Raw genomic sequence first — 18753 nt, 5'->3', positions numbered from 1 at the left:
TTTCACTTTATGTTGGCATGGTCTACTACCAGTCATTTTGACCCTGTTACAAAATAAAGACTCCCCCTCCCTTTCATACTGTGACTACAAATTACGTAAACACACAGAATCATCACACAGACTCCACCAAGAACGAACAGAAGAGACTTACAATCTACTCCACGCCCTCCAGTAAGTGACCTATTGTAAATCTTATTACCCACCTCACAGCAGGAGAGAAAAGTGATTGTCACTTCCTTGGACACAGACATAATGCCCTGCCCTGCAAAAACCTTTGGTTTGGGAAAAAAGCTGGACAGCCATACATTGGGTGCACTTTCAGCATACAATATTATGGGTATTTCTCAGTGATTTCTCTCACTCTAAAGACAGAGGGGACTTTGCACCAGGTCCAGCACCTCTAAAAGCAGTCTCCACTTGGTAGGACTCTCCTGGTGAAACTCCCCTAGATAAGACTGCCAGTTTTATTCCCATCTAGGAGAAAACAACAACACTCCATTGTTTGAACATGGATTTCGCTTGATCAGAAGACAAGAAACACACAGTGTTTCATAAGCGTAATTTCTTAAACCATGACTAACACTCTTGCTTTCATCTCTTCACTTAATCCTACAGCACCATAAAATTCCCTTGTGCCAACCCACTGGTGGTCACCCACATTCTCTTAGACACATGAAGTGGCAGGCACTCATGGAAAACAAGTCATCTGCACAGCAACAACAAACTATTGAGCCAGCATTTCCTTCAAGCAGACTGGTAGAAAACTGCTAGGTTAGTGTCTAAGGCTATCATAAAAGTCAAGCTTACTACTTAATTGTTAGTTATGTGTATTTAGTTTGGATGTTTATTGCTCTTTTTCAATGCTTCAGTAATTTTACAATGATTAATGCAAACAAGCCAGGATGCCCCCTTAGAGCTGTCTTTATTCTCCCTACTTCCACATTCATCTCAGCTTTCCTTCTACTTTTCCTTCCTAATTTGTTAACTAACATTTGCAAAGTGTTCACTTCTTAAAATCTTCAGCCATAAAAGAGGGTATGGATTCACAAAGCAACATTTATCAGCAAGTTCTTGCTGTGAATATGATCACTGACAGTTCAGTCTCTGAATTCTTTAACTGGTGGGTGTTCGAGAACTGGATTTATGGAAGGAAGATTTTTGCTTCCTATTCTTTGTGTTAGTTTGACCAAGAAAATGTAAAAAGCTACATTCCAATACAAATTCCCATTTAAACAGCCAACATCTCACAAAGATCTGTAATACAGGATATGGTTTCAAACATAAATGTTACTTAAAAAGCCTTAAACACAGAGGGATGAGTAATAATAAAGGCCCATTAAACTAAAAATAATCTTTAGCATTTATGCCAAATTTCAGGTCATGGAACTCTTCGCTTCAAATAAATCACTGAAACACAGCACTAGAACAAATCCTTCTATTTGACAGATGTTAATGCTCTGACACAGACTTTATGCCTTTTTTTTTAATGCAATATTACATTTTGCTCCAGGATAATGTTTTTAGTTACACAAAATGTGTACTCAGAAGAATCAACTCATTTATTCCTAGTTAAGAACTTTTGATTTAAACACTGTGTGAGCATATTGAGCTCCTCTTTCTATTCTGTGGTTAGCCCACAACAATCTAAAGAGCTATCTCTAATTACAATTTAAACTTGAAAGGCATTTTTCTTTAAATGGCAGCAAACAGGAAATGTTTAAACTATGTCAAAGCCTTTGATGAATCTTTACAACTACTCATAAAAGATCATCCTGCTTAAAATAATATTGATTTTTCATTTCTTTGCTCAGATACTACAAGATTTACGTTTCATCTGATCAGGATCAAAGCTTCGCTCCTCTCCTGATCACTGGGATTAAACCAGCAATGTCATTTTACACGTTTAAAAACTACGCTGCTAAAGCAAGATATGAAAGTGTAGCCAGGCTGATCATAGAGACCTTAGAATAAAACCCCCTCAAGATTCCCTGTCTTTTTCCCCCTCTGCATTTGCTAGGAAGCAGCTGTGCCTCACACAGCTTCACATGAATGAAAATATTAAGGCGAGAAACCACCCACTTAGTTTATTTTCCATATGACTTTCCTGTAATTATTTTGTAAACTGTTCACACAACAATATATAAAAACATCTGCAAAAACAGGTAATTAATGTGTCAAGCCAAACTAATGCATTTTTTATGGTGTCCATGCTTCGTCAACTGTAATTATAACTCTTTTTAAGCAAATGATGATGTGTTTGTTGCAACGTGCAAGTGGTTATTTTAGATGCTCTGTTTACTATAACAGCAAACAGAGTATAAAAAAAAACTCTACAGCTACTTTGCCACACACAGCATCCTTCATCTACACAAGCATAAGCAGGCTGCTCCCTCATTTTCCGAAGGTTTTTGCTTATTTCAAAGTAATAAAAGTATCTTTAAATGAAAATTGGCTTTGGAAAGGCTGACCAGGCCACCCGCTGACCAAAGCAACAGTAGCCAGGACATTAGGACAGCAGTCAACAGCCTAAAATTTGTTCTTTAATTTTCATTTCTAAGGACAGCTCAGCTACAATATATGTACAAAACCAGACACTCCTAACAACATTCAAATGATCTTGAGGCTTTGATAGAGGAAAACCACAAATATCAGAATGATTGTGCCAAGGAGTTCATCTGTGACTTGTTTTCCATCATCCACCGATTTGAAGGAGAACTGCAGAGAAGCATCAGAGGGGACTTCTGTTCCCACCTCAGAGCATCTCAGAGGAGTACATAACTTTGAGAGATTAGCTTACTCAGTGCTGAAGTGTTCAGCTCAGTTAAGTGTTTATTCATGCATCAAATCTTCTGTAATGCTATCCTATAGGAAAATGACTTATGTTCAGATATTCATAGCAAAACACTGTTGAAAGGGGGCCATAACCAATAAGCTTAAACAAACAAAATCTGGGCAGTAAGGACCATGGAATAAATCTGTCCTTCTCCCCCAATTAACCTAGGGCTCTGCTAACATAAAGCATCTGAGGAGTGCTGTCAAACTCAAACTTGCTCTGGTCCTAACTATTTTCCTCCACAGATGCAGGATGAAGTCACGTGGAAGAGATGTCCCTCACTGGGTGGTAACAAAGATAGCTCTAGTCTCCGTTTGCCACTAACATATAAAACATCCCCCATTCAATAAATCATAGTACATAGCACCCACCCAGGAATTCTAGATATTCCTTCCTTTGCTTCTCATCGCATCCAAGTCATTCCTCACTGGGTATTAGTGCCTCAGGAAGAGCCAATCTGCCAGGACAACATTTAGTGCACTCCTTATGTAACTCGCTCCTTGACCAGGATGTGGATCTTTCCATAGGAAAGATGAGGCTAAAAAGTTAGCATTAACTGTCCCAGTCCTCTGTAACCTTCATGTTCCAAATCTTCCTGCTTTTCTCTCAGACTTACTAAAAATATATGTGGGCTGCCTTTATTTAAAGAAGATATTAGAAGAGATATGCTTCAGGAAGGAATGTCCTCTTGCAGAACAGGCTACAAGGAACTTGTGGGAGACTGCCTGTTGTGCTAACCCCAAACTCCATGTTCTTAACAATTTAAACAGTCAAACTTTTCTCTAAATACCAAAATCTTCAATGAAACGTTTATAATTGTCAAATCTAACAGCCATAATACCATTTTTTATTTTTAAAAGTTTCTTTATCTTCTTCACAGTCTTCCTGCACATATCACCCAGCTGGATTGCTGGATTTTTCAAAGCCTTGCTCTCTATAAAAATGCAAGGGAGTAAGCCTTAAAAGATTTATTTCTTCTCACAATGAAAAGAGGTTTAGCAGCACCTTCCTTATTAGTGGGTAGCCCAGCTGTTATTTTTGCCTAATTGGTTCAAGAGGACCTCTGTTCTTCTTAGGGCAAACACTTCTTACATCATGTGAAGCAGACTCCTTTGTCCATATTAGCCAAACAAAAGCCCAGGCACCCCGTAAGTGACAATGCGGCTCATCATCCAGCACAGGTTTGTGACCACTTTGGACACACTTTTATAACCCCTGAATTTATTGCAGGAAGAGCTGCTGATTTTGGAACGAGTCTCCACCAACTTTCCAGGAGAGTGGGTAACCTTAGATTTTAAACACTTACTTAAGTGAGATGTGGCAGGTGCTGGGGCAAATGGGCACTTCAGCATCAAGGGAACATGCTCTAGATTTTAGCAGCAGGTGGCAGTTTGGGACTGGGAAATAAGCCTGCTAGTTCTTCACCTCCAGTATGCTATATATTATATTAATGATGAGCTCCTTTGAGGTGGTGGCCAAATTCTGCAGCTGAAAAATATGCAATTATTAAAAACTAACACTAAGGTTAAGCCCATGATGGTAAAACAATTTGAAGTGATCTTTTTTCCTCCCTCCCTGTTTTTCTCTCTTACATTTTGAGAGAGTCGCATCTTTTTAAGATGCACCACATTTATCAGAACCATTCTTTCTTGCTGTTTGAAAATACAGTACTGTACTCTAGCAACCAGGAAGAAAAAAACCTCTCATGCTGAAGCACAAATGAGTGACAGTGAGTGAACACCTAAGAAGTCTTCTTCCAACTTTCCCATTGCTTATAACTATTATGTCTATATTTTATACATCACTGGAGGTTGAGCCACACACTTACAGATCTACACTTTCTGGGAAGTTACCACTTTTGCATCCCATAGAAAACCCAAGGTGACACACCAGTGGTGTAAAGGTCTAGGTAAACTCTTCTCTGGAAAAAAGATCTTGACATGTTTGCCAAAGTTAAGATTACACGGAAAAACGGTGTGGGTGAAACGTGAGTGACCAGTAAAGGAGTCAGTAACACTCAATATCATAGAATCATAGACTCACAGAACAGTTTGGGCTGGAAATGACCTTAAGATTATCCAGTTCCAACCCCCTGCCACACACAGGGACACCTCACACTAGAGCAGGTTGCTCTCAGCCCCATCCAGCCTGGCCTTGAACACTGCCAGGGATGGAACATTTACCATTTCTTTGGACACCCTGTGCCAGCGCCTCAGCACCCTCACAGGGAAAAATTTCTGCCTTAGATCTAACCTGAACTTGCCCTCTTTCAGTTTGAACCCATCACCCCTTGTCCTATCGCTGCAGTCCCTGATGAAGAGTCCCTCTCCAGCATCCTTGTAGCCCCCTTCAGACACTGGAAGCTGCTCTGAGGTCTCCACGCAGCTTCTCTTCTCCAGGCTAAAGATACTAAGATAATACCAACTTTCCAGCAAAACTGACCAATGAACATCTATTTCTAGAGCAAGTCATGTTAAACCCACAAGGTGGTGGTGGATTTTCACATGCGTGGAACTATCTGGAAAAAACTAAAATGAATGGTCACACCACAACAAACCACTGAAGGGAGGAAAAACTTCCCATCCACCTGTTAAAACATGTAGTCTTCAACTGCAAAGGTGTTTCACCAAAGACTTCACCCTGTGAGAAATATTCTTGAACACTTTATAATAGAAACTATGTATGGGAAAACTATGCACACTGCAAGACAGAAGGACAAGCAGTGGCATCCCAGCATAGGTGAGGACACTAAATGTGAAAGCAGCAGCAGGTTCTCCATCAGGAGGAGAGAACTGACAGTCAGAGCAAGGAAAGAAGTTACACAGGCCACCACCACCAAAGGGAGGAAACATTTTTTAGGTCCTGTGCACTCTTCCTTCCTAACAAAAAGGCCAAGTCCAGTTAGACTCAGCAACCACAAACACTCCTTTTTTTAGAGCAGAGGCAACCCAGGCACACAGACACCAACCCCTTCAAGTAAGAACAAGTTACTGCAGTTTGAAGCAGAAAGAATTAAAGACAAAAGAGACATGAAAAAATCCCACAATTATGAGATACATCAATCCCAACGATCTAATAGTACTCATATCTATGTATTACATATAATTCATGTGTGCTTTTATATAGCACTATGGGAAATTATATCTTTCCATAAGCAATCCCTAAATTCCTTAAAACAGAAGAGCAAGCAACAGACATTATAGATATCAAGCCTATGCTAGTCCTTCTACATAGCTTGGAAGCTGGAGGGGCTATTTTAAGATAATGGAAGGGAAAAGAGAAAGAAGACAGGAAAAGAGGAAAAGAGGATGTGAAAAGAGAGAAGCTGTATATGCAAAACCTGTCTGCAGGCAGGGGGTGGTAGTGCAGAAATCAGAGCACTGATTATCACACAGCATCATGCCCTTAAACATACCTATGCAATTTTTCTATTCCAGCTAGTAATTTGCCTCAATTCATCTACACTGCCCAAAGCATTTAATTCTGCAGCCACAGACTTCAGTTTTGTTACCTAAGGACACAAGTGGCACTGTAACCTAGGTCAGTCTGTTCTGTCGACACCGTATGCCGGAAGAAGTGTGGCAACCCTATTAGGTCTTCTGATGGGAGGCAGAAACCCCACATAGCAACAGTCAAAAAAAGATGAATGCACTTAGCTGCAGCTAAATGCTGGCTAACAGCAGCTGAGATAAAAGGCTGTGCAGGCAGGATGAGATGTCTTTCAAAGAGGATGGGCACAAGCAGCAACCTGGCAAGGAGCTGCTATGAGGACAGACTTGGAAGTCTTGGAAAGGTCAGAGCAAGCTCCAGCCAATGCAGCTAGCTGTGTCCCCCCAGAACAGAGAAGAAAGAACTGATTTTTAAAGCCCCTTGGTCACATTTATTCATTCTTCAACAGCCACATGGTAAGCATCTGCATTTAGAGCCATCTCTATATCATGCGCTACAGGTTGGCTTATGGGTATTGCTGATATTACCCTTTACATGTATCATAAGGCTGTGAGCAGGGCTGCAGCTATGAAACCCCAGAACTTTATCAGCCTCTTGGTGCAGAGAAGTCTTGAGCTGTGCCTTCACATAGCTGAATCTGGCTGTATTTACACATTAAACAACTTCACCACACTTTACAGACACATGCTATATTTCACTGCTTTGCCACAATGAACTCTAAATCTGAATGGCATCCTGGAGCTGAGGCTGAGGTCCCCAGCATCATGAGTGGCCCAGATAAGAAAGATGTGGCAGGAGCAATGTTGGTGCAGTGCCATGCTCCCCTTGGCATGCTTTCTGAATATGTAGACATCACCCAGGGTGACCCATCCAGCATCTACTGCACAGTGATGGATCATATAGCACTAACCTGGTCTGAAGGTCTGTATGGTCTACAATGGGCGTAGAAACCAACATATTTCAATTATTAACAGCTTGTAGCCCATGATAGCACGGGTTTCAGTACCACTGGCAGCACAGTAGGATTAGATGCCTTTATAAAGCAAACCATAGCATTTTCAACATCCCTTCTTAATCAAGCTGCTTGCCAACAGAGAAGTCCTCTCACAACCATCGGACCTTCCAAAACAGCAGCTGTGATTTCAAGGTTATATGAAGCACTCAGAATCAGGGAGCACTTGCATGCTGGCTTAGAAAGCCCAACCCAAACAGTTCTATAGCATCCTTACAGTCAAACAGCAGGAAATAGTTTTCAGCTCCTTTGCAAGGAACCAGGGAAGGAAGTTTTTGTCTTGACTGGTTCCAGTCCCAGAAGAAGTGTAAAGTTGTAACAGCAAATAAGGTGAGTGATGATACACCACAGGAACACAGGTCTGAGATCAGGCAGGGGAGGCTTACAGTTCTATCAGTCACCCTGTCATTAACCTTTCCCTGTGGGGCCCAGCACAACTTTAAGGGTCTCCCTGCAGACATCCAATGCATCTTCTTAGAAAATAGGTCTGTTGTTTCCTCAGGAGCTGCCTAAGAGATTGCTGCTCTCAAAGAGAAACTACTCTGAGGAATCACTAAGTGAAAGAAATTTAAAATAGCTACTGTGTTGTAACAGAAGTTGTGGTAGTTAAGTGCTAATCCACAAACAAGTGAAGGTGCTTTTCACTCTGGAAGCCCTCATGGAACATCCATGGCTGATCGCCTTTTCACAAAGTACTGTCTTCTTGGCATTCTGTCAAGCGTGCTCCTGTTTGCATCCCTGGCTCCATCACAAGTTCAAATCATAGCCCATCATAATCCCAGTAATTAGACACAAGTTGGTTTGTTTTCAGTATATCCAAAAATATCATCTAGTCATCCAAAGTATTCCCAGCATTTCATTGTATATGCATTTCTGGGTTAAAAGGCAAAGTCATTTTAGCAAGGTTCCAGTAATTTGTGTAATTTTTGTTCCAGCTCTGTTTACTGGATAAACATTAAAATAGCATGGTGCAGTGCAAAACTGACATTCACAGCCTGCTTTCAAAGACACCAGCCGCTTATCTACAAGTTGTAGATACCTAAAGCAAAACGCAGATACCTGGAAACAGCTTATGGGTGCTGTGACTTAAGAGGCATCGCATACTTCATGCAACAAGGTCCATGCTGCCCAGCAAACCAGCCCCCTTAAACAAATAAACACTCATTGTGGGCAGTCACAGCTGCTACGCAGATGAAAAACACCCCACATCTCTCAGAGTAAATGGATCATCTCCCTTCAGATGTTAATGGGCAATATGGAGCCTTGTATGTAACAGACCAGCAATGAACATGTTTGCTTTCAAAACCTCATGGAATACATAAGGACTTTTCTACAGGAATTAGACTGACCATAGTGCAAAGGGACTCTTCATCAGGTACTATAGCAACAAGACAAAGGGTGATGAGTTTAAACCGAAACAGAGGAAGTTCAGGTTGGACTTAAGGCAGAAGCTCTTCCCTGTGAGGGTGCTGAGGCGCTGGCACAGGGTGCTCAGAGAAGCTGTGGCTGCCCCATCCCTGGCAGTGTTCAAGGTCAGGTTGGACACAGGGGCTTGGAGCACCCTGCTCTAGTGGCAGGTGTCCCTGCCCATGGCAGGGGTTTGGAACTGGATGAGCTTTAAGGTCCCTTCCAACCCAAGCCAGTGTGGGATTCTATGATTCATCGTGTGCCGTCTACGTAAGTTACTGAAACTCAGAAAAAAGTAATAGTGTTAACTCCATGTTCATCACCCATATCCATAACAGATATAACTTCAGAACAGTTGAAGTTGGATGAAGAGGAGCAATTTGTGGAAATAGGAATCCCTCCTTTATTACAAAAAATTTCTTCCATAATTTCAACCTCCCCATCTATTTTCTCCCAATTTAACGATGCCCTACGCCAAAGTCAGGGAAAGCACTACTTCACATAAAACGCAGTTAACTTCCACCCTACAAGTTGGTGGCTTGCTATTGATCAGTGCATTTTTTTTCCATCGCTAGGCCTGAAGCAATGCATTGACCTCAAAGTGCTCTGACATGCAAACAAAACAAAGGAACAGCTATAATTGTAAGCCAAAGTTTCTATCAGTTAGTGTACTTAGATGCTTCAAAAGGCAGAAAATTGAAATCCTGAAGGTTTCAGCTCCTGGAGAACTGTTTAACCATCATACACAATCTTGGAGACCTGCCTTCCAAAAACCTCGGAATTCCTGCATGCAGCAATGCCCACAGAACAGAAGAGGGGCAGCAGGATTAGGACATACTCTGAAAAAAGACAATGATGGCAGCTATTCCCTCCCACCACATGTGAAGGAGCTCTGGTACAAATGGAACAGGGACGTACAGGTAGTTCAACGGCAGTTCAAGGGCTCTACAGCCAGTCCAAGAATTCGTTCTCCTTCTTACTGACAAACATGTTTAATATTAAATGCATGCACAGAGCAGAAATAGGCTGAAGATGTATAAAGAGCAGATGCCCAGCCTCTCAGAGCACAGACGGCGTTCATTCCCCAAGTGACATGTGTATCAGGCCTTTTGGCAGGAGTATGAATAGGGCATTTAAAGATTTAGCGATAAAACTGTGCAAGGGACTAGCAGAGAGTACATGTGCACCTTGCACAGTGTAATTAACACCACCACACTTCTGAGAGCATGGACACACGGCTGAAAACCAAATCAGGGGGACATCTCTTTGCATAGGCAACACCTGCCTCATCCAGCATTAGTGCTGTCAGCACAGAGAGCTGCAAAGTCATCAGAAGCATAACAGACTCAAGTGCACTCCAACTGCCTTTATGGAAGCCAGCTACTTCAAACTGAACAACACAAGTTTATTACAGTGAGTTTATAGACTTGCTCGGACATGATTTTGATGAGGAAGCCTCAAGGAGAACTTGTACCAAGCCTAAAGGAAGGGCTGACAACAGAGACACCCTTATCTTTCAGATACACCTCACCAACTTAGAGGCACTACAGTTCAGAGGTTATTCAGACAGAAGTTTCAAGCACAGAGGATTGGGGATATTTCTTTTCTCCCCCAGGACACTTCCCTGTTACACTTCCCAATTTCCTTTTTTAGGTCTCAATTTCTATTTTCTTGGTGCCACCATGTGGCAAAAACATGTATTACCATTTTCCATGCAAAAGCTACTTCCAGTTCGTTCTAGAGAGGCCACACAATCTGCAAGGGCTGTACACTGAAAGGCAATGTCACTTTATATGTGTGTAGGTATACATGAAGGCTGTGTTCCACTTTCAGATACCACAAAGGCTTATTTAGGCTGAAAAATAATCAATGGCAGAAGACCAGAGGCATTTTGTAACAATTGCACCATCCTTATCTTTGAAAGAAGCACATTATTATCCATGTGAAATACATAACCAGGGGTGTTTACATAGCTGAAATGATTAAAAGGGGGGGATTTATTGCAACATACACTGAATATTCGCATATCAATGCTAGACATAGCACCTTCACAAAGCAGCTAGACTTTAAAGTGCAATACAGATAGTTATTAATGGGGTTTTGTTGGTTTGGGTGAGGGTTTGCTGTCCTCATAGATCCTGAGAAGGCATGTATTTTAGAAAGGCATTTGAATCAGCCCTGTCATTACAAAGAAGCCATCGCGGCCTCCCTGCCAGCTTCCAGAAGCTCCAAAGAGAACCGGACACAAAATGAGCCGATGTAACTAAATCTAGTGTAAGTACCCAGCAGAGGATGAACATTCATTTGCTTTCCACCTTCACAGCCATGCAGGGTAACACAGAGAAAGGAGTAAAAAAGAGCTGACTGCTAGGAACTAGCCTGTGTACATCTATGTTCCAAAAGGATAAGATGCCAGTTAAAAAGCAATGCATTCCCATTATTTCCTCTCCTGTACAGACGCAATGTCAGCGACTGCACTGAAGTTGCAGGTGCTGGCTATACAGCTCTACATCCATCCAGAACACCTACACACATACACACACACAGAGGTACCACCATTTATTAGTACAGTGGAGGTTACTGATAAATGTATTATCTGAGTGGAATCAGGGAAACAGCACAGAATATCACACTTTTCTAAGACTCCTTGATATTTTCCTAGCCTGAAAAGCATGGATGCCAGTGGGCAGGAGTGAAGGATTAGCAGTTGTCTGAGGTAGCTGAATGACTGTCTAGTCAACAGCGAAGAAGTGCTTGGAGGAAGTGTTAGCAAATTAAAGCAAAAAACCCGACCCACTCTAGTTTAACAAGTTAGTGTGCATCAGTTGAGCAAATCTTCTACAACACATGCAAGAAAAGCCTTTCACAACTTCAAGGTAAACGTATTATCAAAAGGATTACCATGGATTTAAAGCCAACATGTTTAGCCACTGCCGCAACTCAACTATGCATGCACAGTTACCACAGCAAAACTGATGTACAACAGCCTTCCCTGTGTTCATGCCCTAACAGTTTAATAAAGAAAGCTTTCTGAAGCTGAAACTTGAACTGTCAGTTTAAACCTGCATCACGCAGCCTTGCATCACGGTAAGAAGATGTGTTTATGATGAAATTGGATATACAGAAGACCATACCTGAATGGCTCACAGGTCTATGAAGAGTGTATTAGCCAAGAAAGAATAGCTCAGCTCTTCAACAGAAGGTTTGCCAGCACATTCAACATCAAAAATGAAAAGCATTTTGACAGCATGGGCAAAGAAAGATAGGATGCTATTGAAAAGCCACAACAAGCAGCAAAGCAGCCACCCTACTGACATCACTGGGACTTCAAAAGGAAGAGTGGATTTACTTCTGCCAAAACATACAAGACCATTTAAGCAAATGTTGTGCACATATCTTGGACCACACCTCTAGTTTTCATCAGTAACCTATCCATTATTTTTTGCCAGGCCCCATTACAGCAGCTCAGCAGGTAACTTCCATTCCTAGAACTGCTCAGAGGGTCTGGACCACTGCTGTGCATCATACTGAGATGTAGCAAAGGCTTCTGCTTGTGTGTGCTTCGGTACATTAGCATCTGAGTTCAGATCTGGAGCAGCATAATGCATCTGTGCTGTACACTGTCAAACAAAGGCACAATTCTAATCTCACTCATTTGATCTGTGTGGGACAGACAATACAATACACAGACGCTGAAATCACTCCAGGAAAGAACAAATCTTTTCCTGTGCTTTATAGTTTTAAGCCATTGTTGGACAAAACACAAATATATGAGGTTATCACTCTAGATTCTCAAGAACTAGAAATGGAAGGGGGGGTGTGGAAATTGTTCCCTGGCTGACAAGGTGCAAGGACACTCCACAGAAATCTGCATGTGCTTGCATCTGGTGCATTAACAATAGCTTTGGCAGAGATATATTGACACACCAAAAGCTTTGGAAAAAAGAATGTAAAATCCTGTTCTCCTCTAGCAGTGCAAGAATGTAAGTTTGTAGTTTGCATGCATCCTTTAGCTACAGAAGAACAGTATAGTGGAAAAAGCTAAGAGGCTGTGAGCCAAGAACAGCTCTAATCCTGTTGTGATTGGGAAGTTAACCTGAGTCTGCCTCTCCCCATGCATAAAATGGAGATAATTAATCCTCACTTAAGCATGTAAATTAAATAATGTTTCAACAGTGCTGCAAGTGTCACATACTAATAAATGACTAGCTAATAAAAAGGAAGGAGGCAAAAGTGAAGCACTTTGTTACTTACCTGCAAGTCGAAGGTTGTGCTGCAATTTCCAAAGAGGAGATACCTGGCACTTGGAAGAGGAGACCCTAAATTATCATTCAGTCTTCGAGAGAAAGATTTCTCTCTCTTGTATGCACAGCAGATACCAAGCACATGAAAGCCACACACAAACCGTTCTGCATTTCACTTCACCTCTTTGTAACACAGTAAGTTGATGTTAACTAAGGAAACGCCATAAACAAATACAAGTAACCAAAGGTAAGGCAAACATAATGGGGAGATCCATACCTTGAACACCTTCCAGAAGCAGATCAACCCCCTTTCTGTAAAAGCTGAAGGCAGTTTCATAATCTTCTTCCTCCTCCTTCTTCAAGGCCAGTTTTATCAGCTCTCCTGCTTTCTCCAGGTAATCTTGCTTGCCAGGTTTGGGTTTTAAGCTTCCAGAAAACAAACCATGACTTTCCCTCTCTCCTTCAGGTTTGCTCCACTCCTGCTCAGGTGCCAGTGTGCTTTGTACCGGGGGTTCAGAAGAAAGGCAAAGGCCAGCAGCTCTACTGGGAGAACTTTGGTTGGATGCCATTCCATCATCTAACTCAGCAAGAGAATCTACATCAACTGTTAGAGAGATCAGGTCGCTGTCACTGGAGAAGCCTGAAAACACAGTTAGAAAGACATCCATTACTCTAGATTTCTCATGTACCTTAGGAACCTCCAAAATTCTTTATCTCATCCAAAGACTTTAGCTTTATTCTCACTTAAACAACTTCCTGAGATTTTACGCACACAAGTTCCCTGCATGTAAAGCAGTCTTAAAAGTTACTTTTTAGTACCTACAGCAACAGGGTTTTTTGAACCAGCTACAAACTCCACAGAACAACTGGTCTTCATTTTAATATTGGACATTTTAATGTTAAAATTGGACATTTTAATATTAGACTAACACCTAAGACCCAATTTAAATATTCAAATCCTGCTCACTGTAGGCTCCAGGAAATTACCAAAACTAACCCTTTCTGCATAATTGCTATTAGAAAAGTTAACCAGCAGGAACCAAATTACAAGAAATTTTTGAGACAGATTGCAAGAAATCCCAATGTACTGTTTTAAAACAGTAAGATGAAGCATTCTAAAACCAGTAAACTAGGAGTTTGAATTACAACAGAGTTACTGTCAGCTTATGCATCACAGAATGGTTTGGGCTGTAAAGAACCTTAAGATCACCCAGTTCCAACCCCCTGCCACGGGCAGGGACACCTGCCACTAGAGCAGGGTGCTCCAAGCCCCTGTGTCCAACCTGGCCTTGAACACTGCCAGGGATGGGGCAGCCACAGCTTCTCTGGGCACCCTGTGCCAGCGCCTCAGCACCCTCACAGGGAAGAGCTTCTGCCTTAGATCTAACCTGAACTTGCCCTCTTTCAGTTTGAACCCATCACCCCTTGTCCTATCGCTGCAGTCCCTGATGAAGAGTCCCTCTCCAGCATCCTTGTAGCCCCCTTCAGACACTGGAAGCTGCTCTGAGGTCTCCACGCAGCTTCTCTTCTCCAGGCTGAACAGCCCCAATGTTCTCAGCCTGTCTTCATACGGGAGGTGCTGCAGCCCCTGCTCACCCTCGTGGCCTCCTCTGGACTTGCTCCAACAGCTCCATGTCCTTTTTATGTGGAAGACACCAGAACTGCACACAATGCTGCAAGTGGGGTCTGACAAGAGCAGAGGGGCAGGATCATGCAGCATTCTAGGTCACATCTACCATGTATAGCCGCCTTTCATTGCTACCATATGGTAAAATGAATTAGATTACACCTCTTTCACTGAAATTTGAGCTAACACCTTTTATTCTGCATTTGCTATAAGCTAAAAGTACATATAGTTGCTGCAAGCTGACCTCCAGTAACTGAACCACAGCAACTTCACAGGGTTATTTGGATATAAATGGCAACAAAGACGTTTTCCACATACACCATTTCATTCTGTAGGGATTATTATCCACAAAGAGCATTCACTCATAATTATGACTTTCGAACAATTTAAAGGCCACAAATGTAATAGAAACAACTTCTAGATCTCACCTCCACATTCCGACTGGCTCGTAAGTGTCACATCATCAAGCCCACTTAAATCCTTTCGAACTGAAAAGGACAAGAAGGACAAAAATGTCTCTAACATTCTTTTGTACAACAGATTAGATGCTCACTTGCCATCAAAATGAAAGGGCACAACCGTACTACAGGTAAAAGTACATAATATGAAACTGGTTTTTGACCAGCTATCAGAGATATCTACTTGGTAACACACCATTAAAATGGTGACATTGGTATTAGATTTGCCATTTCTCATTGCCTCTGTGGTTAAAAAACAAAACACAGGTGCTTGCTTAGGGGGAGCTAGTTCAAACCTCAGCACTCCAACTCACCTAATTTCAATAGCAGCAGCACTTTAATCCCTATCTCTCACTGCTCTAATGGTTTACAGCTGAGGAGACTTTTAAAACAGGAGAGCCTTCAAAGCTAGGACCCGCACATCAAGGGGGGGGGGGGGGGGGAAGGCAGCTTTCAGTCTCAAAAATGTCATTCCAGAAGAGTACCCTGCACGAGACATATGGAGCAAGCCATGAATTTGGCAGTGCCACCTGGATATCAAGTAACAGTTTGTTTTATCACCTTGGCACAGGTACCCACTGAGGCAATAAAGCAGGCAACAAGGTCAAGACACTTAGCAGTGTGTACACACAGAGAAAGTAAATTCTGAGCTAACAACTGGTATCTGTTTTCTTCTGTATTATCAAGAGTCGAGAGTTTAACCCCATTATCATGTAGTGTCCTGACTTATCTTCATAAAGTAGGTGGCAGAAGCAAGGAGCTGACTCGAGGGCAGCTAAAGAAAACTTTCCTCTGGATTTTGCAACCCTGGAGTTTACAATTTATGGAAGAGGGGCACAAGGAGCAAAGCACTGCTTTCCCTTTAACATGAGTGAGAGGAAAAAGACACGAAGGAGAACAGATTACCAGTCAGTCTTTGAAAAGGAAGGGCCAGTGATGGTGCCACAAGACTGCTTGAGAGCAGGGGACAGGGTGCACAGAAGACAGTGCTCCTGATCTTTTCAGGGATGGAAATAAAGTGTCCACACAGAGAAGAAAAGTGCTGGTGTAGCTCCAAGCCTTGCAAGAAAGAAGGCAACCTCACAACAGAACAGCTGGAGGAAGACAGAAGACTCATTAAGTAGGGTGTTAATAATGGGCCATTCACCTGCTCATTTTAGCGACAGCAGTGTCAAATATGGGTGCAGAGGACTGAGTATCTATAGTATGTAGAGGAGACAAGTTATTTTGTTCAGTGAAGAGAAACTGCTAGTGAGAGAATGTATAGGTGGAAGCAGAACTGACCGATGGACAAAGGGTACAGGTAAAATGAATGGAAAAGCTGGGAGTTTGTGGGAAGGGTGTGCTGCTCACCCAGACTAGATGAATTAGAGCAAATCCACACAGACCCAAGTTCTCCTCCTCCATTCCAAACAAAATCATGTTTGCTTTTCTCTCGCAGCCAACTTGACCAGAAGCTGTATGAACACAGCTAGCATGGCACAGAGCCTGAGCTAATAAACTTTGCATAGGGCCAGATCTGGCACCACACAACCACAGCCATCAGGCTTCCAGTCAGCCCACAGGGTAGGAATAGTCTGAACTGCATATGCTTGTTTCTGGGAAGATAACGTGAACATAGTAAAACAAAAGGAGGGGGGAAAGGGGCAGTGGGGAAAAAAACAGATGAGGTTCCCAATGAACTTTTCTAAAGAATCTGGCTATTTGTATAGAAAGGCTTTTGGAGAGGAAGTTGCACATTTGACCATTACATCACATGTACCCAGAGAAGATAGAGTGACTGTCAGGAATATTGGATGAGTACAACGATGCTGAAATCGAACAGAAATCCCTGTACTTGCCTGTGCCTTGTGCAATTTCATGTATGAGGAGCAAACACAGTTTCCAAGAATCAGTGGAAAGCCTGGGTAACCCAGCCTCTTGAAAGGCAGGTTCCTGTGAAAGCATGAGGTGCCAAGCTCCTTTTACAAGCAAGATAATTTTCGCTTATTTTGGTATGAAAACATTTCTACTCCCATCAGTTTGCATCTTCCACCATTAATGCAGGAGAGGACACAGAGCTGAGTATTGCCACTGCCATCTAGAGGCCTTGAAGACAGATGTTTCCTTCTGTTCTTAGTCTAACCCCGGCCCAAAATTTGGTGTCAAACACGAGAAAATAGGAGCTGGAAGACACATGGGTTTTTAGAAAATACAATTCCACAAGTCACATTCGGCATCAGGAAATCCTGTGCTCACAGTTGTGGCAAGCATCCCCTAAAAGCATTCCAGCTGACACAGAAGAAGGGTATTAAAGAGGGGTTTTTTTTGCTTTACAGCATTTTTTTCCTTTCATTATTTTATCTCACCTAAAGGAAGTGTTTTTCTCCTCAAAATGAGGCCCTTGTGAATAAAGAAGAGAAATACTCACATGAAGCATTTTTTGAAGCACTCTTATAATGCACAGTGTAAAGCAAAGGCATTGTCAGAACCTAGAATGTTCATGTCACAGAAACAGTGCCCCTGTAAAACTAGTTACCTGCATTTACCATAACTACCCCATGTAATTAAACAGCTCTATACCTTTCCCTTCACAGAACAAAATACTGTGGGGGCATTATTTTATTAACATCATAGAAGATACTACAAAATAAAACACAGAACTCGCTGCACAAGTAGGATGTATTCTACAGCTAAGCACAAAGTTACTGACAGAGAGAGATCCGAGTGGAGTATAACTTCAAGCAAAAAATAAATCAACCCCTATGAGAAAACACAAGCAGTTCCTGTTATACAACCAGAGTTTCGCCAAAGCAAGTTCTATGCCAGAAAGACCAGAGGAACTGAAGTAGTTAAGACCAAATCCCCTCCCAACTAAGCGTGTTTGTATAATAATGTGTATTTGTACATGAGTATAAAACAGTTCCAAATAATAACCTGAAGAGTTGGAAAAGAACTTTTTGGAAGTCCCAAAGACCAAAACATAACTCAGAAATATGTAAATATAGAATCAGAGAATCAACTGGGTTGGAAAAGACATTTAAGGTCATGAGGTCCAACCTTTACGCCTGCACTACCTATAAGATTGCGTGGTACTTGGCAGATGATTATACACAGAGATGCTTCAGCTAACTCAGCTCCAGAAGCAGGTAAGAAGCCCCAGCACAGCATTTATTTGGGCTGACTGCCCCTACCTTACAGCTATACTATTATTTACTGCAAGTGAAGTGCCACTTCACTCTACACATGGTATCCAAGTGAGCACGCCCATCTTCACACCGTGCTAAGGAAATGCAATCACAGGAAAACGGACACATCCTTCATTGGCACTGCACAACCAGAAAGCATTAGCAAGTTAAGGGAGGGATTTACAGTTTTCAATTGAACAGAGCACACACAACCTCTCATTCTTTCAATAGGGAGCTCTTTTCAGCAAACAAAAACTGCCATCAGTTTTTCTTGAGAGAATTTAACAACTTGCTTACCTTCCAAGCCCTGCAATAGGCTTTATCATTCACCACTCCAATATGCGCAATCCAGAAGGCATAGTTAGACTTTCAAAATACAATACCAATTTCCTTCTGGATTTACTAAGCACTGAAAGCATGGGGACATCCAGAGAATGAACCGCTGAATGAGAACCCTCTGAAATCAATGGGGCAGTTCAACTCTTAGACCTATTTTTTATGCTCTAGGCAAATTCATACAGCCATCTTTCTATTTACTGATCAACCTCAAAATGG

At 42.0% G+C, this 18753-nt stretch overlaps 1 protein-coding gene across 6 annotated transcripts in view; it reads right to left on the bottom strand.

The window, feature by feature from the left end:
* The window catches only part of RPS6KC1 (ribosomal protein S6 kinase C1), a 91846-nt gene that overhangs the window by 51754 nt on the left and 21339 nt on the right, over window positions 1-18753 (bottom strand). For all 6 annotated transcript variants that reach the window (XR_013956733.1, XM_080616857.1, XM_080616858.1 and 3 more), the window contains exons 6-7: window positions 15002-15061; window positions 13224-13586 (exon numbers count right to left, since the gene is read on the bottom strand). Coding sequence is in view for 5 of the 6 variants with exons in the window: in XM_080616857.1 (XP_080472983.1) it covers window positions 13224-13586; window positions 15002-15061 (423 nt within the window). In the remaining variant the exon portion in view is untranslated. The remainder of the gene's footprint in view (window positions 1-13223; window positions 13587-15001; window positions 15062-18753) is intronic.

Source organism: Psittacula echo (assembly GCF_963264785.1).
Source record: "Psittacula echo genome assembly, chromosome: 4".
In the NCBI taxonomy this organism is placed as follows: Eukaryota; Metazoa; Chordata; class Aves; order Psittaciformes; family Psittacidae; genus Psittacula; species Psittacula echo.
The sequence above is the reverse complement of the archived record's forward strand: the minus strand, read 5'-3'. Positions and strand labels throughout refer to the sequence as shown.